This window comes from Mugil cephalus, chromosome 1 (genome assembly GCF_022458985.1).
Source record: "Mugil cephalus isolate CIBA_MC_2020 chromosome 1, CIBA_Mcephalus_1.1, whole genome shotgun sequence".
NCBI classification, from domain to species: domain Eukaryota; kingdom Metazoa; phylum Chordata; class Actinopteri; order Mugiliformes; family Mugilidae; genus Mugil; species Mugil cephalus.
Genome location: NC_061770.1, coordinates 8,249,933 through 8,268,341, shown reverse-complemented (window position 1 = coordinate 8,268,341; position 18,409 = coordinate 8,249,933). Strand labels below are relative to the sequence as shown.

At 40.6% G+C, this 18,409-nt stretch overlaps 3 protein-coding genes across 4 annotated transcripts; 1 reads left to right on the top strand and 2 right to left on the bottom strand.

Moving 5' to 3' along the window:
• Window positions 1-1,959: 1,959 nt before the first annotated feature.
• On the top strand, window positions 1,960-6,947 carry LOC125016924 (transmembrane protein 198-like). Of its 2 annotated transcripts, none has more exons than XM_047599815.1 (5): window positions 1,960-2,166; window positions 3,387-3,625; window positions 5,259-5,834; window positions 5,967-6,094; window positions 6,269-6,947. In XM_047599815.1, the coding sequence occupies exons 2-5, from the start codon at window positions 3,472-3,474 to the stop codon at window positions 6,440-6,442; spliced, it is 1,032 nt and encodes a 343-aa protein (XP_047455771.1). In that variant the 5' UTR covers window positions 1,960-2,166; window positions 3,387-3,471; the 3' UTR covers window positions 6,443-6,947. The 2 variants fall into 2 exon arrangements, with proteins under 2 accessions (XP_047455771.1, XP_047455688.1); XM_047599732.1 differs by having other exon boundaries at window positions 3,314-3,625.
• Window positions 6,948-7,782: 835 nt separating this feature from the next.
• On the bottom strand, window positions 7,783-12,156 carry LOC125016841 (matrix metalloproteinase-19-like). Its single transcript, XM_047599616.1, has 9 exons — window positions 11,731-12,156; window positions 10,635-10,723; window positions 10,411-10,541; window positions 10,122-10,334; window positions 9,740-9,985; window positions 9,553-9,654; window positions 9,287-9,451; window positions 9,014-9,141; window positions 7,783-8,929 (listed from the first exon to the last, which is right to left on the bottom strand). Exons 1-9 carry the CDS (start codon window positions 11,821-11,823, stop codon window positions 8,690-8,692), a joined length of 1,407 nt encoding a protein of 468 aa, XP_047455572.1. The 5' UTR covers window positions 11,824-12,156; the 3' UTR covers window positions 7,783-8,689.
• Window positions 12,157-13,362: 1,206 nt separating this feature from the next.
• On the bottom strand, window positions 13,363-17,136 carry pym1 (PYM homolog 1, exon junction complex associated factor). Its single transcript, XM_047609741.1, has 3 exons — window positions 16,877-17,136; window positions 15,298-15,391; window positions 13,363-15,148 (listed from the first exon to the last, which is right to left on the bottom strand). The coding sequence occupies exons 1-3, from the start codon at window positions 16,905-16,907 to the stop codon at window positions 14,641-14,643; spliced, it is 633 nt and encodes a 210-aa protein (XP_047465697.1). The 5' UTR covers window positions 16,908-17,136; the 3' UTR covers window positions 13,363-14,640.
• Window positions 17,137-18,409: the final 1,273 nt, after the last annotated feature.

Genomic DNA, 18,409 nt, shown 5'->3' with positions numbered 1-18,409 from the left:
ATCAGTTGGGGAGACACACATCTGGACTGCATTTTCTCGACTAGCTTCATCAATTGGGGATACACTTCACCTGAAAAGTCAAAGGAGTCATAAGTATCTGTACAAAATATGAGAATAATTCTGGAAACATTTCATCCTGGACCAATGTAGAAGACAGACCCACCAGCTGATTTAAATGGCTAAAAATAAATTAAATATTCACCTTTTCTCACTTTTGTCAGTTTTTACCTTGATGGCTCAACTTTTAAAAAGCCTACCATCCTTTGATCCACTGAGCAGACAATAGAAAGACATATTTGACTGATGAAAGCACTACAGGCAGGTACTGTCTTTATTACTCTTATCAAAAGAGGATCTTAATTCTGCCAGACAGTTCCATTTCAATGGCTATGTAAACCTCAATGCAGCTCAGTATCCCTGCAGATCTATGACTATTACTGCTGTCATTATTAATCTGCTCCTTCCCCCTTGAGATTTGATGTGTTTGTGTCATAACTTTGCTGCTGACAAGATGCGAGGTCTGCTGTGTGGCTCAGCAGAACACATATTTATATCTGCGTGGTGCCTATAAATAAGACTTTTATTTAACAGCCTCAAATATTACCACGCTGTAAACTGTCTGCACCATATCCCTTTTGATTGAGTGTTAACTTACAGCTTAATCCTACTGTAGATGCATGAGCTCAAATCGAGACAGCCTGTGGAGGGAAAATTTAAAAGTTAAACAATTTGAAATTATCTTGGCATTAAGGAAGCATTGTGTCATGTTGCCTTGATTTTGATGCTTCTTTTACCACAGGAGAGAAAATTAAAATTGGTAATTCAAAGCAGGAGCAATTGCTACCAAACTCACACAAACTATTTACTTTATGTGCAAATGTGAACAGCAGCATTGTGATTTCTTGTTGAAAATGACATTAGAAGATTGATACCACTCTCATTTCTGTACAGTGCAGATGAAGCTGGCACCAGGAGAGCTAGCTTAGCTTAGCACAAAGACTAGAAACAAGAGTGAATAGTTAGCCTAGTTTTGTAAAAAGATCAACAGACGGATCTGCCTGCAACACCTCTGAAACTCAGGAATTAAAATGTGCTAGTTGTTCAAAGCTTAAGCAAACATTTAAAATTGCAATTTTCACTGAGCGGTAATATGACTATTGCACACAAGCAACAAATCACTTATTTACCACATGTAAAATATTTATATTTTCATATTACATGAATTCTATTATAATATTTTCTTTTTAATGTATAAGACATTTTCTACTTCTGTTACTTCTTGATTATTCTTAATCTTAAATCAAGTTCTATTACTGTGATCAGAAGAGCACAGTCACACAACGTTTTGTTTGTGTTTATATGTGCCATGTGCATTAGCCTGATAAGCTAATACAATATAGGGCTGTGTTTGTGGCTTAGCATCTGTCATTTTCAACCACTTAAGCCACTTGTCCAGAACCTGAACCAACAACAGCCTCACATATAGGCTCAAAATAAGTTATGAAACAACAGCTGTGTTATTTGCTCATATCAGCGATGTCACTTAGACCCTAAAACTGAGTTTTAACCTTCAAAACAGACAAAAAGTAAGGACAGGCCAAAATGTCCTCACTTTACACAAAAGTCCTCAATCTGATGGTATAAAACTTAAACTGGTCCTCGGATAGATAGCTGTACACACACACACACACACACACTATGATAGATTCCTTGTATAAGCTATCTAATAAGAAAGGAATTAAATTAGGTTGTGTATGAAGCTCCCTGGGGTCGGGGTCCAAACTAATATCTTTGTTTTCCAAAGTTGCCATAATGAAAAGTCACTCGGAGAGACAAAAACCTCTGAGCTGATAACAGGCGAGTCTCCGGCAGGGTCATGGGTAGTGAGAGTTGAACTCTCAGCTGGCTCGGCCTTGGACTTGGCAGCAGCCTCTTACTGACGCTGGGGGCAGATGGTCTCTCTCTCAGAGTCAGGCGTCAGCTGTTTACAAGCACAGATGAGGGACTTAGTGCGTTGGACGCTGAGTCTCACCCACAGCTCTCAGAGGGAAACACAGACACATAAACTCCTGACTCTGTTGGTTTTACTGGAATTGACCGAAAACTACGGATGACGACGCTCTCATAAAGTTCACGTTTACTCCATGAAGCTATGCTTCATTCAAGGTAGGCCACAAAAGTACTCTCTATTATTTCATGTTTCTTGAAATTAACAATATAAAAGAAATGATTTCTGGAAGTTTTTCATCTGTCATAGTCATCTTTTATTTATCACGTCGCAGATATTTAGCTGTTAAAAAGTGTTATTGTGTTTTACACTCACCTCGACAAAAGGACAGGGAGCTGACAGGAGGATCGGTCACCTGCTAAAGCTCCTCTAATTCCATTTGCTGATCGTGAGATCTGCCTCAACAGCTTACAATGCCTTTACAGTAACACACTCTGAAGCTAGACAGTGCAATTAGACAACGGTCTAAGCACGATTCATTTCTTTATGCTATTAAAGAAACGGTCAATCTAAGATTTACAGTTTCCCAGAGCTGGGGAAAAAACACTAGGAAGTGCATTACTTTTTATGGTACTTGTTTTTTACTTGAATGTGTGTATTGTCTTCATGACAATTCGGAAGTAAACACTGGACCATTTACTCCACTATATTTATTTAATAACTTAAGTTATCATTTGCAGATTCAGTTTATTCATTGGAAAATATAATAAACAAACGATTATGTTTGACCAGAGATTCACAAAATTTCCCACCAGCTTTACAAGCTCTAACATTAAAGCAACTAATCATTTATAATAATCCAGTTACGCAGAATTAGGTTACTTACTACTTATACGTACATAATATGTGAGAGCGTCTGTTCTAATATATAGAATATGTTGCACTATTGTTGTGCTATTTATTTTTGTTATTTTGGTGCAGTAAACTGTTACTATTGAGCACCTGACCATATGGTCAGAACAATACGTCTGAATGACGATGGCCCAGAGTCACCGGGTCATTTCCTCATCTGCATCCTGTTCTTGAACAAAGGAGAAACCTGGAGGGGATCCTCAGTTTCCTTCTCTGGTTCCTGAACAGGGAAACGCAAATTTGAAAGAGCCATATCCTCTATCCCCGTGTTCACTTTAATAACAACTAATGTGTCATTTTAATGCATGATGACAGCTGAAGTTGAACTGAAGTAATATCTTGTTTCCCTGGATGGTCGAGACCTGATGATGATTATTGAGGTTAGCAGCCAGAGGAGCATATAAACTTGAGCAGTTTGCTATGGAGGCTGAAATCTATTGTTTCTTTTTGCAGGTGCACAACAGGAAACATTTTAGTACATGTTCTCAGTTCAGGATCTTCCTCTTTCCCTGAATGCCACATGCAGGACTTTCCAGTTCCACCCCTTCCATAAGCAAAGCAGATCTGCATCCAAACCAGCTGCACAGCAACAGAACTAATAATCCTCCAAGATGGCAGTCTCTCCACTGAACGCTACTGAGGAGCCAGGAGCTGGCTTAACCGAAGTGGGAATATGCACTCTGGAGATTAACATGAAGTATGAAGTCATCCCAACTATTGTCTGCTCTGTCTGCCTTTCATTCGGCCTCATCTACTGCTTTTTTGGTATGTATTCACAATGACGACAGAATACTTAGAGAAACTATTCCGACATCTACCTGCCCACGCTGTTTTTTAAATGTCTCATTATCTCACCTGATGGCTTAAAGCCCTTCTGGCAGGTGTCTGCAGGCTGCCAGGGGTTTAGGGTGGATAAGCCCAAAGCTGGAGGAGGCAGATGGGAAGTCCTGTGTCCGAATTTGACAGGGGCAGCATATATGAAGTGCCACCTGTTGCACTGAATGACACCTCACTGATGTCACAGTGGTGACAACTCCTGAGGGTTCAGGCTCCAGTGAATAACTTCAATGTGGAGTTACGGTTTTATGGTGCGCACAAAATGAATGAGTAATCACAGTATAAAAAGGCACTATTGTTCCAGTCTGTGTTTTCACTGACAAAATATGTGGAGACAAATTCAGTGAACACAAACTGTGAGTGTGTATGCGTGATTAGGAGAGCTTTGTCCTGTGGACTTGCTCCCTAAAACATGTGACTTTGTGCAAACACACATGTTGCCAAGGTCTGCGTCCCCAGTAACTCTCAGAGATGGTGTGTTAGCGTCGCTTGTGCAGCGTTAAAACAATGTAAATAACAAAAAAAAAATTAAAGAAAAACAGCAGGTTCAGTGGTGTCGGAGAAGGTTGTGTTGTTGTTTAACTGGGGGTTTCTGAGGTTAGCCATCGTGCCATGCTACATAAAATTACACAACACGCGTGGGCTTGTATCGGGATAGCCAGCTGCAGTGGTGAGACGCTTGTCTAACATAAAAAGATCAACACTAAATGACAAAAAAGATTCAGTATTAAAATGCAGATTATAATTATTCACCCAGGGAGAATTAACACAGACAGCTTTATAACATCACATAAAGGGAAATAAACCATAAAATTACTTTGCCTGCTTTTGTCTAAACTTATACATGCACATCTCAGATCTCAGCACCCTGATATGACAAATATTAATGGAAGACCATGGTGGCTGCAGTTTCTCATGTATAACATACAGTACATTTCACAGACCTGATCCATCGGCATCCAATCAGCTCTTATTGTTGTGTATTGGTTTCAGTGATGTAGTCAGGGTATGTAACTGTAACTCTGTGTGGGAGTTTCCACATGTAAACCTCAGAGATGTGCTAGAAATGTGCAGGTTGTGTTTTAGCTCTTTTTTCTCTTCTGACCAGAACACAGATGTCTCCTTTATTGTCAGCTCTCTGCCTCTTCAGCAGTAGCTGTTAAATATGCTGAATAGTGTGTTTGAAATGGCTTCCGACAAGGGATGTCATGATTACTCGATTTTACAATTAATTGCGATATAAAGCGCTACAATTAATCGATTGTAATATTTCGGGCAACTTAAACGGAACAAAAACAAAATTGTGCGACACCCACACAGTGTTTCCGCTATGTGAAGATTTGAAGATTTGACTGATGTGTGGGTTTGGTTGTTGAGAAATTGGCACTGATGTTAAAAATAAGGGGAAATTCAGACACATGAAATGCTTGAAAAACAATAAAAGCTTTTATACTTAGAAGTAAAAATGATGTCATTTTCATTCTTTGATCTATACATTAAACCTATGTTATATGGACGCTGATTGGCAGATTTTTAACTTTGTTTCAATTCCTCTTTCCAGGATACCGCTGCTTCAAGATGGTCATGTTTTTCTCAGGTTTCATGTTTGGCTCAGTAGCCGTTCTCTTGCTGTACCACAAGGAGCCTGTGTTGAACGTCCAGCTGGGGATGGAGACGAAGGCAGGCATCAGCCTGGGCGTGGGCGTGCTGTGTGGACTGATGACCATGCTAGTGTCCACTATGGGACTCCTCCTCAGCGGCCTGCAACTGGGGAGCCTGCTCTCCCTCTTCATCCTGGTGGTTATTGGACAGTTTCACAGCCTTACTCCCGTGTGGGTGCCTTTCAGTGTAGTCCTGTCTGCCAGCGTCACTGCTGCTGTTTTGACAGTTCTGTGGCAGAAACTGTTCAGCATCATTTACACGTCTGTGTTCGGAGCGACCACCGTGATGCTGTGCATGGACTACCTGATGGGGGCGTTTGTTCTGCCAGGTCAGGTCTATTACACACTTCGTCAAGATGCCCCTCGACCTCTCTGCTGGTTCAACTGGGCAATCACTGGGGTCTTCCCTGCTTTGAGTCTCATTGGTGTTCTGGTGCAGTGGTTCTTTATTTCCAAAGGAGTTTCACACACAGAAGGTGAGTTCATCTCAAGCTGCTCACTGATGCATTCAAGCTCAGTCTGCTTTCGTGTTAAATATGCGACCAGAACTCCCCTGTGATACTGCACATTCATCCTTTTACATGATCTACTCTTTGGGTGTTCCCCAGCTCCACAAAAAAACCAGAAGAAATATGTCAAGAAGCACAATTACAGAGAGTGCAGAAGAAGGCCGCAACCACACCGTCGGCGCAGGCCTCCACCCTTGAAGCGCTACGCTGGGGACGTCCTGGCTCCGGTCAGTGTCTTTAAAATCATCCACGAGATTTTCAGTCAGCTTTTATTTCTGCAAAAGCAAATACCAAGACCGACAATTTATTTTTTGATCGCAGAAGAAATCGTGTGTGATTTATTTCCGTGCAGTAGAGGACGAGTGCAGTAACAGTGTGTCTTTGTCCTGTTCTCCTTTCAGAGTTATCTGCAGAGCCTTCAGGAGCGCCAGATGGGAACAGGCTCCTCCACCAGCAGCCTCAGCACTATCACACATACTCTTATTGACTTTGACTTTGAGACTGGCTCCATGGTGCCTCTGACAACTGCCTCCCGTCTTTACAGCCTGAACGAACACAGTGTCAAGGGACTGTAAAACCGCACGTACTGGAGAAATCGTTTACATCAGGCAGATAATTCAGTATTCCTTTTGAATACTTCACTTTCACAGAAGCAGTTCAGCCACATAGACCTCTGCTGTGAATCCTCTTTACCGACTCGCTGCGATAATCATCAGTAATATGAGAAGGTTGGAGATCATCCTCTGAATGATGACGAGACAACTGAATGCTACATCCGCAGTCTTTACACCCATTTGAGCCGTTCACCTCCGAGACACTTTATGCCTCATAGACGAGCTGGGACAAACAGACATGACAGACATGACAAACTTTTACTCTACAAGTGCGTTTGCGTCATCCAGGAAACTGTCCATGTCACTGGATCTAAAATGTGTCTAGACATGTTTGAAATTAAAGTATTACTTTTGTAAAAAAATAAAATAAATAATAATACATTCATACCAGCACGAGCAATAACATTAAGGTTGTAAATAAAACATGTATGATTCTGAAAAGCAAACCAATAAAACATGATTTGAAGAAAACAGTTCAGCTTGATTCTCAGTTATTTTTATTGTATGTTCATGTTCATCGAGGTCAGGCTGCGTCGTCATTATGGGAAATCGTTTTAGAGAACTTCAGAGTGTGTTAATATTAGCCACTTTTAGCCACTGGTCAAACCAGAGGGGGAACCTCCGTCTGTGGGTGAAAAAAATCGCTTCAGGTGTCAAAATCTGTTGTTTAAACTGCTTAAATGGCCGACTCCAAAAGGAAGTCAACTCCTAGACTGACAGGATAAAATGTCCAACTATACAGCAGAAATAAGCACCTTTGCAACCTGGTAAAGAAGCGGTTTCCCCTTTACTGTACTGTTATACTGTCCTGTATAACTCATTTGTTACATCAAGCTAGCATAACAGCTGCGTGGCTAGAGTGGCTGACAGGTGGGCGTTCGTACAGATTGTTACCTGTCTGCGTTGGCGTCACACACCTGCCTTAGCTCCTCTCATGACCACCTCCTTGCCCATTTTCAAATTGGCTGGAATCAAGCGCTGCCAAGCTGCTGACGGCCGGAGGCACTACGCTCTTAAACCAAATGAATCCTCTGGGTCACGTCGAGGAGGGATTGTACATCTTTAGGTGACGTCAAAGATCATAAATAACTATGCGTCAGGAAAACCATCTTTTCATTTGCAACAAGTGCATGTGTGATTTTACTGTTTTATTTTCCAAAAACTTGTCTGCATTTAAGAACCAAACATTCTTTAAAATTTACATCCGCATTACTTCAACCTGAATACTGTATTTCCCATATTAATGTGGCTCCTTATAAATCGTATAAAATGGGGCAAAAAGTAGAAGCTCCCAGTAGCTATCAAAACAAACATATTTTTATTGGAACAGTTCAGATTTAGACCAAAAGTTTACACTAAATAAGCTGCATTACACATCTAATCCTGTCTCCCTGCATTTGGTGAGTCACTCTGCAAGCTCACATGTGTGGCTTGACAATCAGCTAAAGATCCTTTGTGCGCACAGGTGTTTTAACCTACTTTGGCCGATTAAGACACCAGATAGAAGTAGCGTGGGCGTCCCAGAAATCCTTGTACAGTAACAGCAATATTTAGCTTTATTAGAGATCTTGATATGAAAATACCTGTGTATTAGTTTGACCAGACTACCAGTTCACATCTGTTGCCCCTAGCCAGATGTTAAAATGTCTGGAAACATTTTTAATACAATCCATATACGTCAGACACCGTAATAAATATGCACACAGTAATACAGTACACGTCCACCAATACACCCTGCCACGGTGTAGCGCACGTTACATACAGTACACACATGTTAAATAACACATAAACCGACAGGGTTAGTAAACTAGTTATTGTGAGGTTTCAATGATTAATGATATGTAGCAAAAACTGTCTTTTCTTAGCAACGATGCAGTGTCCTGCATTAGCCTGAGTGGTGGATGTTAATGAGTAGTAGGAGCAGTAATAGATATTATTCTGTGAGCAAATGCATTTACATATATTTCATCAAGTCTTTTCCGGACCGAGAGTTTATTAAGATTTGGGAAAGTTTTAAGAGTATGTTTGAAAAAAGTGTATGTAAAAGATGTGAGCTCTCCTGTCTTGAACATATACAGTGTGAAAGTGAAAGCAGATAATTCTGACAGGAATAATAATAATAATAATTATAATAAAACACGCTGTAAGCTTCTCTCAGTGACATTAAGCTGATCACTGGAGACAAGGTTTGTGTTGGCCTCTGGTGGCTCAGTCGTCACACTGCATCCAGCGAGAGGCCGTTCTGAGAGGGTAACCCTTCTCCACGGCCTGGCGGTGCTTATTCACACGCCAGTACTGGGATCCTTTAAATATGTAGATGAGGCCGTTAGTCCACGTTACTGCAGCATCGATGTTGCTGGGTATCCCTCGGAAGAGCTGCCCAACGGATTTTGGATATGACTTGAAGTCTGTCGGACCGATTTCATCCCACTGCCAGTATCCAGAGCCCTAAAATAAAAAGGAGATTATTTATAGAAACTGGATATTCAGCGAACAAAATATAATAAAGCATACGTGGTTTTTTTTTCTCACTTTGAAAAAGATCAGCTTTTTGTTCTTATTGAAGTAAATTGCTGAGTCGATGTTTGAGGGGATGTTGGACAAGCGTCTGGGGAAGCCGTGGTCCAGTTTGAAGTTTGTGTATCTCCATAATTTGTCGTCTGTGAAAGAACGTGAGCAGAGCAAAGACAATATTCTGGAGACACGGCAATACGCGCCAAACAATGTGGACGCTTGTAATGAAACTTTCCCAGCTATGTTTATTGTACCCCTGTGAGACATTATGAAACTATGAAATGAATCCACCTTTCAGAAAGTAGGACTTGCCAGTCCGCTGAGAGTGAACAGCTGCATTGAGGCTCCCTGGCAGCTCCTTCCAGAGTGAGGAAATCAGGACGGGAGTGTTGCGGCCAGAGCTGAGCACTGTCCACACGTACTGCCCACTGAAAATATATGTCTTCTGCGAAGGGCCTGAAGGGACAGCATGCAGGATAATGAAATATCTGCGAAATATCTATGAAATGGCTTCAGGCGGGCTATGTTTTCTTCAAGAGCCTTCAGAGCCTCTATACCCAGCATAACTGCATCCAGAGAGGCCTTGCAAGGATCAGGAATAACTCCTTTTGGCATTGGCTGCCCTGGACTTGTGGATGAAGGAGTCTTCTCTGGCTTTCCTGGAGAAGGACATATTATTTATGCAATGTGCAACAATAAAAAAAAATATCATAGTCTGGTGTAATAACATTATTCTGCTCATACCGTATAAAGCCTGGATCCCTTGGATGTCATCTGGATGTAGCTTGAAGTCAGAGCGGTATCCGTTATATAAAGGTCCCATCAGCGCGCTGTAGTACTGTGAGTGGCCCAGGCCGAGAGCATGGCCAATCTCATGAGCAGCAACAATCCTCAGGTTGGAGCCCTGTTTCTTCCCTTCTGTCCACAGTTCATCCTCGTCAAAGTGCACAATTCCAGACTCAGGGGCGTCAGCGTGGGCTAAAACGTGACCTGAAGATGAGGGACAAACCCTAATTAAACACTAGAACGTCTAATTCACACCTAAACGCTTCAACACAAAACCTCGGAGATTAAACCTTTCACAGTTTCTTTAAGACATTCAAGGAGGACCACATTTTGCTCCTACCTTGCCCGTCAAAGGGCACGGGACACGTCTTATCTTTTTTGTGAAAGGAGATTTTAATGTCTGCTTTCCCTTGCTGCAGCTCCTTGAACCTCAAAGGCGACACGTCGCTCCAGTACTTAAAAGCAGTCTGGATTGCCGTGCGTGTCTTTCCCAGGCCCAGGTCAGGAGTGTAGTTGTGGAGGCGGTAGGTCAGCGTCTTCTTACGCCAGAAACCTGTTCAGTTATAAATTAAGTTAATGTGACACACATAGTTGCACATTGCATGTCTCTCGTGGATGCAGTTACCCACCCATGACTCGATACTTGAGAGATCTGTTGTTGAAGGAATCTTCTAGACCACAGCGAGGTTTATTCATCATCGCCAGCGTGGCTGAATCCAGTTCACCGGATACCTGCAGGTTAGTGACTCTCTGAAAGATTCTGTTAATCAAAAAGAGAAGATTACAACATTTAATCAACTTGCAAAGTCTGGGTAATGAACAAGGATGGTGAAAACGGATGAGACAGGTTTACCTCAGGGCTTCCACTATTTGCTCAGCTGTGTGGTTTTGGCCTTTGCTGTCCAGTGGGATGTGCAGGTAGCCATACTTCCTTAGATAGGCCTGAAGGAAGAGCGGCCATTTGTAATAGATAGAAGGAGGGTGAATTTATTAAATTCAAGGGAGAATGAGGAACATCATGTCATCAAAATACTTTCTTCTTTCTCTGTCTTATCTTAAAGACCTTGAACTCCACATACATATGTCATGTTGTGCACAGTTTGGAGAAAGGGTACAATAAAACAGAAAATAAAATATAATTAACTAAAGTGTAGTTCCTAGATGTTTGATAATAAAGTCTTCAGTCTTCAGGCTCCTTTCCTGTGGAGTCAGATGTTAGTTTGAGGGAAAGACATCGTCTCTACATTTTAGGCCTAAAACTTTCCTTTTAGATCCTACTATAGGTCTATGCCGCTGAGACACTTCTCTCCGTTGTTCATTTCAAACTGCATGCATTCCTACACTGCATCTCTTTCTCTGTGTCCCGTCCTGATTGTCTTTTCCTCCTCACTGACTGTGTCCCGTCCAGACCTGGACGGCACCAGTCCTACAAAACTGTATTCATCTCCATATTTTTCACCTGCAGTACAAACACCTGTCACCACTGACGTCGTGCTCTTGCTTATCTTTATAACAACCCACTGAGCTGTTCTATATATCGATTGCTGGCTCTGTCCATTCCATCCGCTGGCCATCCTGCATCCATCATGTGATTATGCTTTTAGGTGAATGCTTCTTGAGTTTTATTTGCTTGCTAATAATTCCTTCTCTTCTGTGCCGCCTCCCTACCCTTTTCTCTCTCACACCTGGCTAAAATCAATACAGAGATGAAGCAAGGTTGATCAGTGACACAGGTAACATCACAATAATTTGTTGCCCGTCAGCCAAAGTCATGGTTAGTGTTGCCTACAGTCGCGTCCATCAATCAACTCAAAAGAGTTCCCGTGGATCAAATTTCAAAAGCTTCCACGTATCTTGTACATATTTTGAACCCGCAGACCTACAGTATGCTCTTACATTAATATTAATAAACTACATCTCCAGCTGCTGTTTGTTTCACATTTGCTTACCACAGCTTCTGCGAGGTCGCTGCTGCTCGGGGCAATAGATGAAGCTGTTGTCAGCAGAACAAGAAGCACCATTAACTCCAGTCTATATTCCATTTTCCGGTGTGTGTCTTAGTCCATTACTAGAGGAGTAAAAAACTTTAACAGATAATCAAGTTTTGTGTCTTTCTAAGCATCTCTGCATCCATCCTCTGTGCGTATTAGCTCTCCTGTATCAGTGCTGATGCTGTCGTCTCTCTCCGTTCAGGCGTTCAGTTTTTATACCACCAAGTAGTGTCTGCTCAGGTCCTGCCTCGAAACCACATGATAAACCTTCGCAAGGAATGTGAGGTGTGGACTGTAAAAGCCAACACATATTTCCGACGCTCACTGTGTGATCACGCCTCCTGACACCATCATTTAGAGTCAATTGTCTTGAAATGTGTAAGAATAAACTCCAAGCAATGTTGTTTGTGTCTGAGGAGGAAGCAAATAAATTAAGAATCAGGTCCGTTAAAAATGTCTCCGTACCCACCCACCAGCTGTAAAAGGTGCCGTCTGATGGCCGGTTTTGTCATTTCGATGGGGATAAACAGCACAGTCTTGATATTTGCTGAACTCCCTGTCAGAATTATTCCCCAGATGTGAGGCAGATGTGCCAGAATTTTGCGCCTTATTCCACAAAATCGGAGCATTCTTTGTTTCATGGTTACCACTCTGTGAAGAAAACAACTTACCACACTTCCTCCACGAGACAACAGCTAATTATATTGTTCTCAGCGCGGGAGCCCATTCAAGGACAAACAATGACGCCCCTTAGTAACCATCGCTACAAATCGTCTCTGGACGGAGACAGGGGACGCCTCCCTGCGCTGCAAATTCATCGTCGAAGAAGATAAAAGGCTCTTAAAAGCTGAGATGACAAAGAGACTCAGCTCAAGTACAATCTCTGCTTTCTCAACAGTAGGGGGGCGTTTTTTCTCTGTTGTCTCATAACTAAGGGTAGTTTTTGTCAATTTAACTGATTGATTACTGATTGCGTCTCAATAATGTAATGTAAAAATGTAAGAAGCTTGAGCGTGGGGGTAGATTTACAGCATTATCCCGCAATGCATTACACAATGAGCACGGAGGTGGCTGGAATTAAAATTAAACTATATCACATATATTGTGATCTGAACAAGCCCTGCAAAGACGACATCAGCAAATAATGCATCAGTCATGTTAGTGATGGTTTTGCATGTATTTAAAATAGTAATTAGCAGGAAAAAAAAACTGCAAAAAAGAAACACAAAAGAGAGTACACAGTTTTGTGTTTAAGGAGACACACCACTAATTATACACATTGAGTTCAAACAGGCGTTCTGAGAGGAGGCTGTCTTATTCTCTATAAAAAATTTTTTTAAAAACTCTAAAGGTGTCTTTATTGTTGTTTTGTGTTTTTTTTTTCTTAACTTCTTTAATCCTATAAGAAAAGAAAAGAAGTTACTGTCATAATCATAATTTACCATCTCATAAAAAAAATAAAAAAATAAGTGTGGGAAAATGTACAAGAAACTAACGGAGCGGGAACATGAGTGGTTCAGAACTCGCCTGAGAAAGGTCAGACTTTTAATTTCTCTGCAGTTATCCCAGTAATTCACTGATAACGTGTTGTTACGTCACAAAATCAACTTTATTTTGCAAAACATAAAGAAACACAAAAGTGAAAAGAAAGACACAGAGCTGATGTTGTAGCTCATGGTGCAGCTCACTGTTTTTATTGCAACATTAGAATTCATGGATCTGTTCACGTAAGACTGGTGTTTAAGATGCTACATAAAAAGTTGAGCAGAGAGACATCGTGACATGATGCAGTAAGTCGTCATTAGAAGATCTACTCGGTTATGTGCATTATGTGCTTCTGTATCCCAAATTTATTAAAGCACAAGATTTAATTGCTGGGCTGCCCCTTAAGAAACAGTGGAGAATAACTCATCTCCACACCAATATACACCTGACTTTTGTAGTTTTAATATTTTACCTGAAAACTGAAACTGAACAAATATCCTAAAAAGGGTGAGTTTGTAGGGGGGGACTATTTTCAGCTGCGAATTAATCCAACAATCCATATTTTGAGCAGCTCCAGCAGCAACATGGTTTATGTCATTGTGTATGTTTGATTTCCTAAATAAACTACGGTGCTGGTGTTGATGGTTACAGTAAAGGGACGTTTCAACAATGTGGCTCATTTGTGTGGTTTTAATATTTTCTTGAACATCCATGGAGCTCTACGGCACAGAAAAATAAACCCAGGCTTCAGCTACACAGGTAAAACTTAGTATCAGGTCATTGTTGTTGTTGTTGTTTTTTTTTAATGGTATTTGTTGACATATGGAAAATACAGAATACGGACTTATCTCTATATCTACTAAGCCTATAAATGTTTCTGAAAATATATTTGTGTTTGTAACAATTAATTTCCAAAGTAATGTTCCAGTCCATCCACTCTACGGAGCCAGTTTTACTAAAAAGCAACATGAGATAAACACTTTATACAGCATTTATTTCATAACGTAATGACTGTGCAGACTCAACATTAGTTTTTTTTTTATTATAGTGTAAGTGATTTCCTGATGATCTGAAAGGTACAAAATGGAAAGAACAGACATGCACAAGTCACAATGGTCTGTTTAAAAATAGCTGGGCTGGCCAATGCGAGTGTATGAGCAGGAGTCACATCGTCGTTCAGAAAACGGTCTAGTGGAGCCCGGGTGTCCTGTCGTTCTCCGCTTTACTGATGCTGGGACTGTGTTTGCTTCTGAAGTTCATAATGAGTATCAAATAGGTAGAATGTGTTTAGTGGAAGCCATGATCACAAAGCTGCAAAGGTCCCTTCCTGTGCTGTCTGTAGTTTGTAAGTTCAGTCTGTCACTCATCGGCTTCTTTATTGCTTCAAGAATCGCGCTCCAGCTGCTCTAACTCCTCCTGTAAGGCCTTTGCCCGACCCAGCTTCTCCAGCTGATCCTTTGTTGGCTGCTTTATTTCCCCTGAGTCCACTTTTTGCTGCAGCTCCTCGACTTGCCGCAGCTTCTTTTTCAGGTTTTTAATCTTCTTGGCCTTTTCGGCTGCTGCTTCTGACGAGTCCTTGGAACACGAGACAGAAGCCGGCGCCGCCGTCTTGTTTGCCGAGTCACCGCCCTCTGAAACAGACACATTCTCCATGGCATCGCTCACCAACTCCACGTCTGCATCTTCATCCTGGTGCTGCTGCTGTTTTCGTTTTTCTTTGCGCTTCATGTTGCGCTTGGCGGACTTCGAGAGACCGGCTTGCTCGCTTTCCCCACATCCAGGGATCTTCTGCTGCTGCTGCTGCTGCTGCGGCGGAGCTGCCTCAGATGGGTTCAGGCCGGGCGGCAGGTCGGGTTTGCTCTTGAAAAACTTCACAAACTTGTTTTCATACCTAAAACGACAAAAAATGTAATTGACAAACACGCCACTTTGCTCCCTAGTCATTTCTAACCAATAACAGGCCATTCTAATACCTCTGGTCATCTATACATCACAATTAGATTATGTTTATGGCTGTAGGGAGACAAGAAGTGCACTTACACAGGGACTTCTTCCTGAGGGACATAACCATCCTTCACCCGCCTCGGCTTCCTCCATGTTCCATCAGGTCGCTGCGTGGCAGCAATGTATTTTCCTGGAGACCGACAAACAGAACACAGTTATGAAACACACACAGACTCTGTGCAAAACAGACTGGAAATGTGGAGGCAACATTGTCATATTGAAATCAAAAACTGGCATCATCACTTTAAGTGTACAGATAAACATTTAAAACAACGCTCAAAATTATATTTGGTTCTTTATTTTGAATGTTCTGCAGCTAAACTTCATGCTAAGAAAGAAAAATCACTACTTGCTTTTTTTCCCATTACCTGGTATTTAATAATAGTTTAAGTACAGTAATATGTGCGTCTGCTGTAGCTTTTAACTAGATTAAAATATAGATTTAATAAATAACAATGTGAAACAACTGACACTGTAAAACCGACCAGTTGTCACTGGGCAGCTTCAAACTTTGCAAACCACCAGATGTCACTGTGCAACACTGAGTCTCAACAGGAAAACCAATGCATCAACCACAATAATCCCAACAGGTCATCGGGCCACTGTATATAATATATTGTATGTGTAATTTTTGGATCAATACGATGCTGTAAATGTAAATGTTTAGTCAGTAACTGTGTGAGGTCTTCAATGCTTTATTTAGCTACAAGAATGTCATAGCGCAGGTTAATGTGAGAATAAAACACTTGAGGTACCTTGATTTGTCAGGTATTAAATTTGACAGATTTCCTATAAAGAGATATTCGCGTTTATGTTTTCGTTTTTTTCCACCTATAAACTGTTGAATCTCCTTTCCCGGTTTAATGGTTTAATTTACTGCATATGTTAAACTTATTTGCTTAACTTTTTTTTTTTTTTTTTTTTTAAATTGTTCTGGCTTCTTGCTGATGAATGATGTTTAGTACAGTCACCAATCCCAGTCGGTTTTTGATATCTGATTAATGAATGTAATTGGATTACATTACGTTTGTTATTCTGATGTTCATCCTTATTGTACATTAAAAATATTTAGATTTTACCACTGAGAATTTTGTTTAAAATAACATTTAATTAAAAAAAATCGACAGATTAGTCAAAAATAAAAATAATCTTTACTTGCATCTATACTGTGAATAAATGTTCTGACATTTTACATCTCCGGGAGCCGTTTTCCGTCACAACATTAGCACAATGTGGCAAAGCTAGCAGCTAAAGTAGCATCAGACTGCTAATGAGACAACTTAAAGATATAATGTGGCAAACTGGAACTCTGATAACCTAAAAGTTACAGTGTGGATGTGCTCTTGGTAGCGATATGGTATAAACACTGTAGTATTTTCACTGATAACTAATATAGTGCGATAGCAACAAGCTAACTAGCTGCTATTAGCATTAGCTAGCTGCTAAATAAAACCTTTGAATGAACAGCGTGGTAAACGCGTCTTCACTGACCATCGCTGCCACAGATATGTATTTATGTCTACGATCACTGCTACAGGAGGAGAACACGGGCAGTGCCTCGGCTGTAGTTGATGTGTTTAATGTTTTATTTCCAGCCATGAGTCTCGATCCTTACCGGATTCATCTGTTACATAGGGGGTTGCCATTTTGGTGTAATGCTGCTCCGCTCCGCTCCCCTCACTCGGTCAGTAGCGGTGTACCCCAAACGTCCCCTTTTCCCACACACAGAAGCACTGAACTGCTACAGTTTCTTCCACATTTGCTTTAAAGTTGTTCTTTCACTCGAGGTGAGAACTGTCATGGCAGCGTGGACGGCTACTTAAGACGGTGACGGCGGGAGGGAGACCGGGCGGTGCAAGGTAGCAAACCGAGTGAACCCTTTTTTTTCGACTTCGGAAATGACGACGTGGACCGTGGGTTGCCAGGTTTGGATGGTTAACTGGTTTAACAACAGGGACGATTTAAAATCACCGAGTAAAGTAAATTAAGGCCAACAAACCAATTCAAACTATAAAGTGTATCAAAATGAAAGTGTCTATTATATTATTAGATAATTATTAATGCGTAGGCCAGCACCGCGTGATTATTTGGTTGCAGTCGCTGCACTCATTGTCCAAAGTGACAATGGCCTCTAATAAAAACATTTACATTAAGTTCATTCTTTTGTGACAGTAAATTCATTAAATTTGGATAGTGGTGCACAATACACTTTATTTATGAAATTAATATAGTAAATGGTTTCAGTAGTGTTTTGATCTAGTGCCAATTTTAACTGCTCCATGTGGGACTGGCCATTTCAGTCTATTAAAATGTTATGTTCTATAAACATAAACATTGTACAAAATATTAATCTGGGAAATAACTTGAAGCTGTTGCACAAATGTAATTTATTAAACAATACAATATTGGTTTCCTTTTCCAGGTACTCAAAGCACACAAATCATCCAAGGTTGTAAAGACACCAGCTCACTCCAAAACTTGTGGGTTTATTCAGATAAATATCACTTGAACATTTTTGTAGATTTGTATGCGTTGTTTTTATACTTTCTGTGGGATAAATTAAAGAATTGTCTTATCTTACCTTATGTATAGACTTGTATTTTTATTTGGTGAGACACACATTGAAACACATTGAAAAAAAAAGTGGAGATAAAACAATAGTTACATATAATATATCATTAGCCTACTTGCATGCTCAGAAAACAATAAAAAACACAATTTTTAGAAGCACTTTGGTATTTTTATTGATATTGCAACAGTTAGTCAAACAGAGACGCAGGCAGTTATGGTATCAGGCTAACAACCTGTGGTTTATATAATCATTCGTCTTCATCTACCACAACTGTGACGACATTCAAGTAAACCACCAAAATAAACAGATCGTGTAAAAAGAAGGAAGCAGACATTATTTCTGTGCACTGTAGTTGTCGATGGTTGCATACATGAGTGTTACACATAGATTTTGTGAAATGAGCAAACAAGAAATAATGGAATAATAGGAATATTCAGTCACGATAATAATAGTTAACAGATTGTATTATAATATTATATAATTATTTATTTCTTCAAACTTTTAGCTCAAGGTCTGATGTAATAAGTAAGTTCTAAGAGTAGACAAGGAAAATGTATTGAGATTAGATAGTAAAGA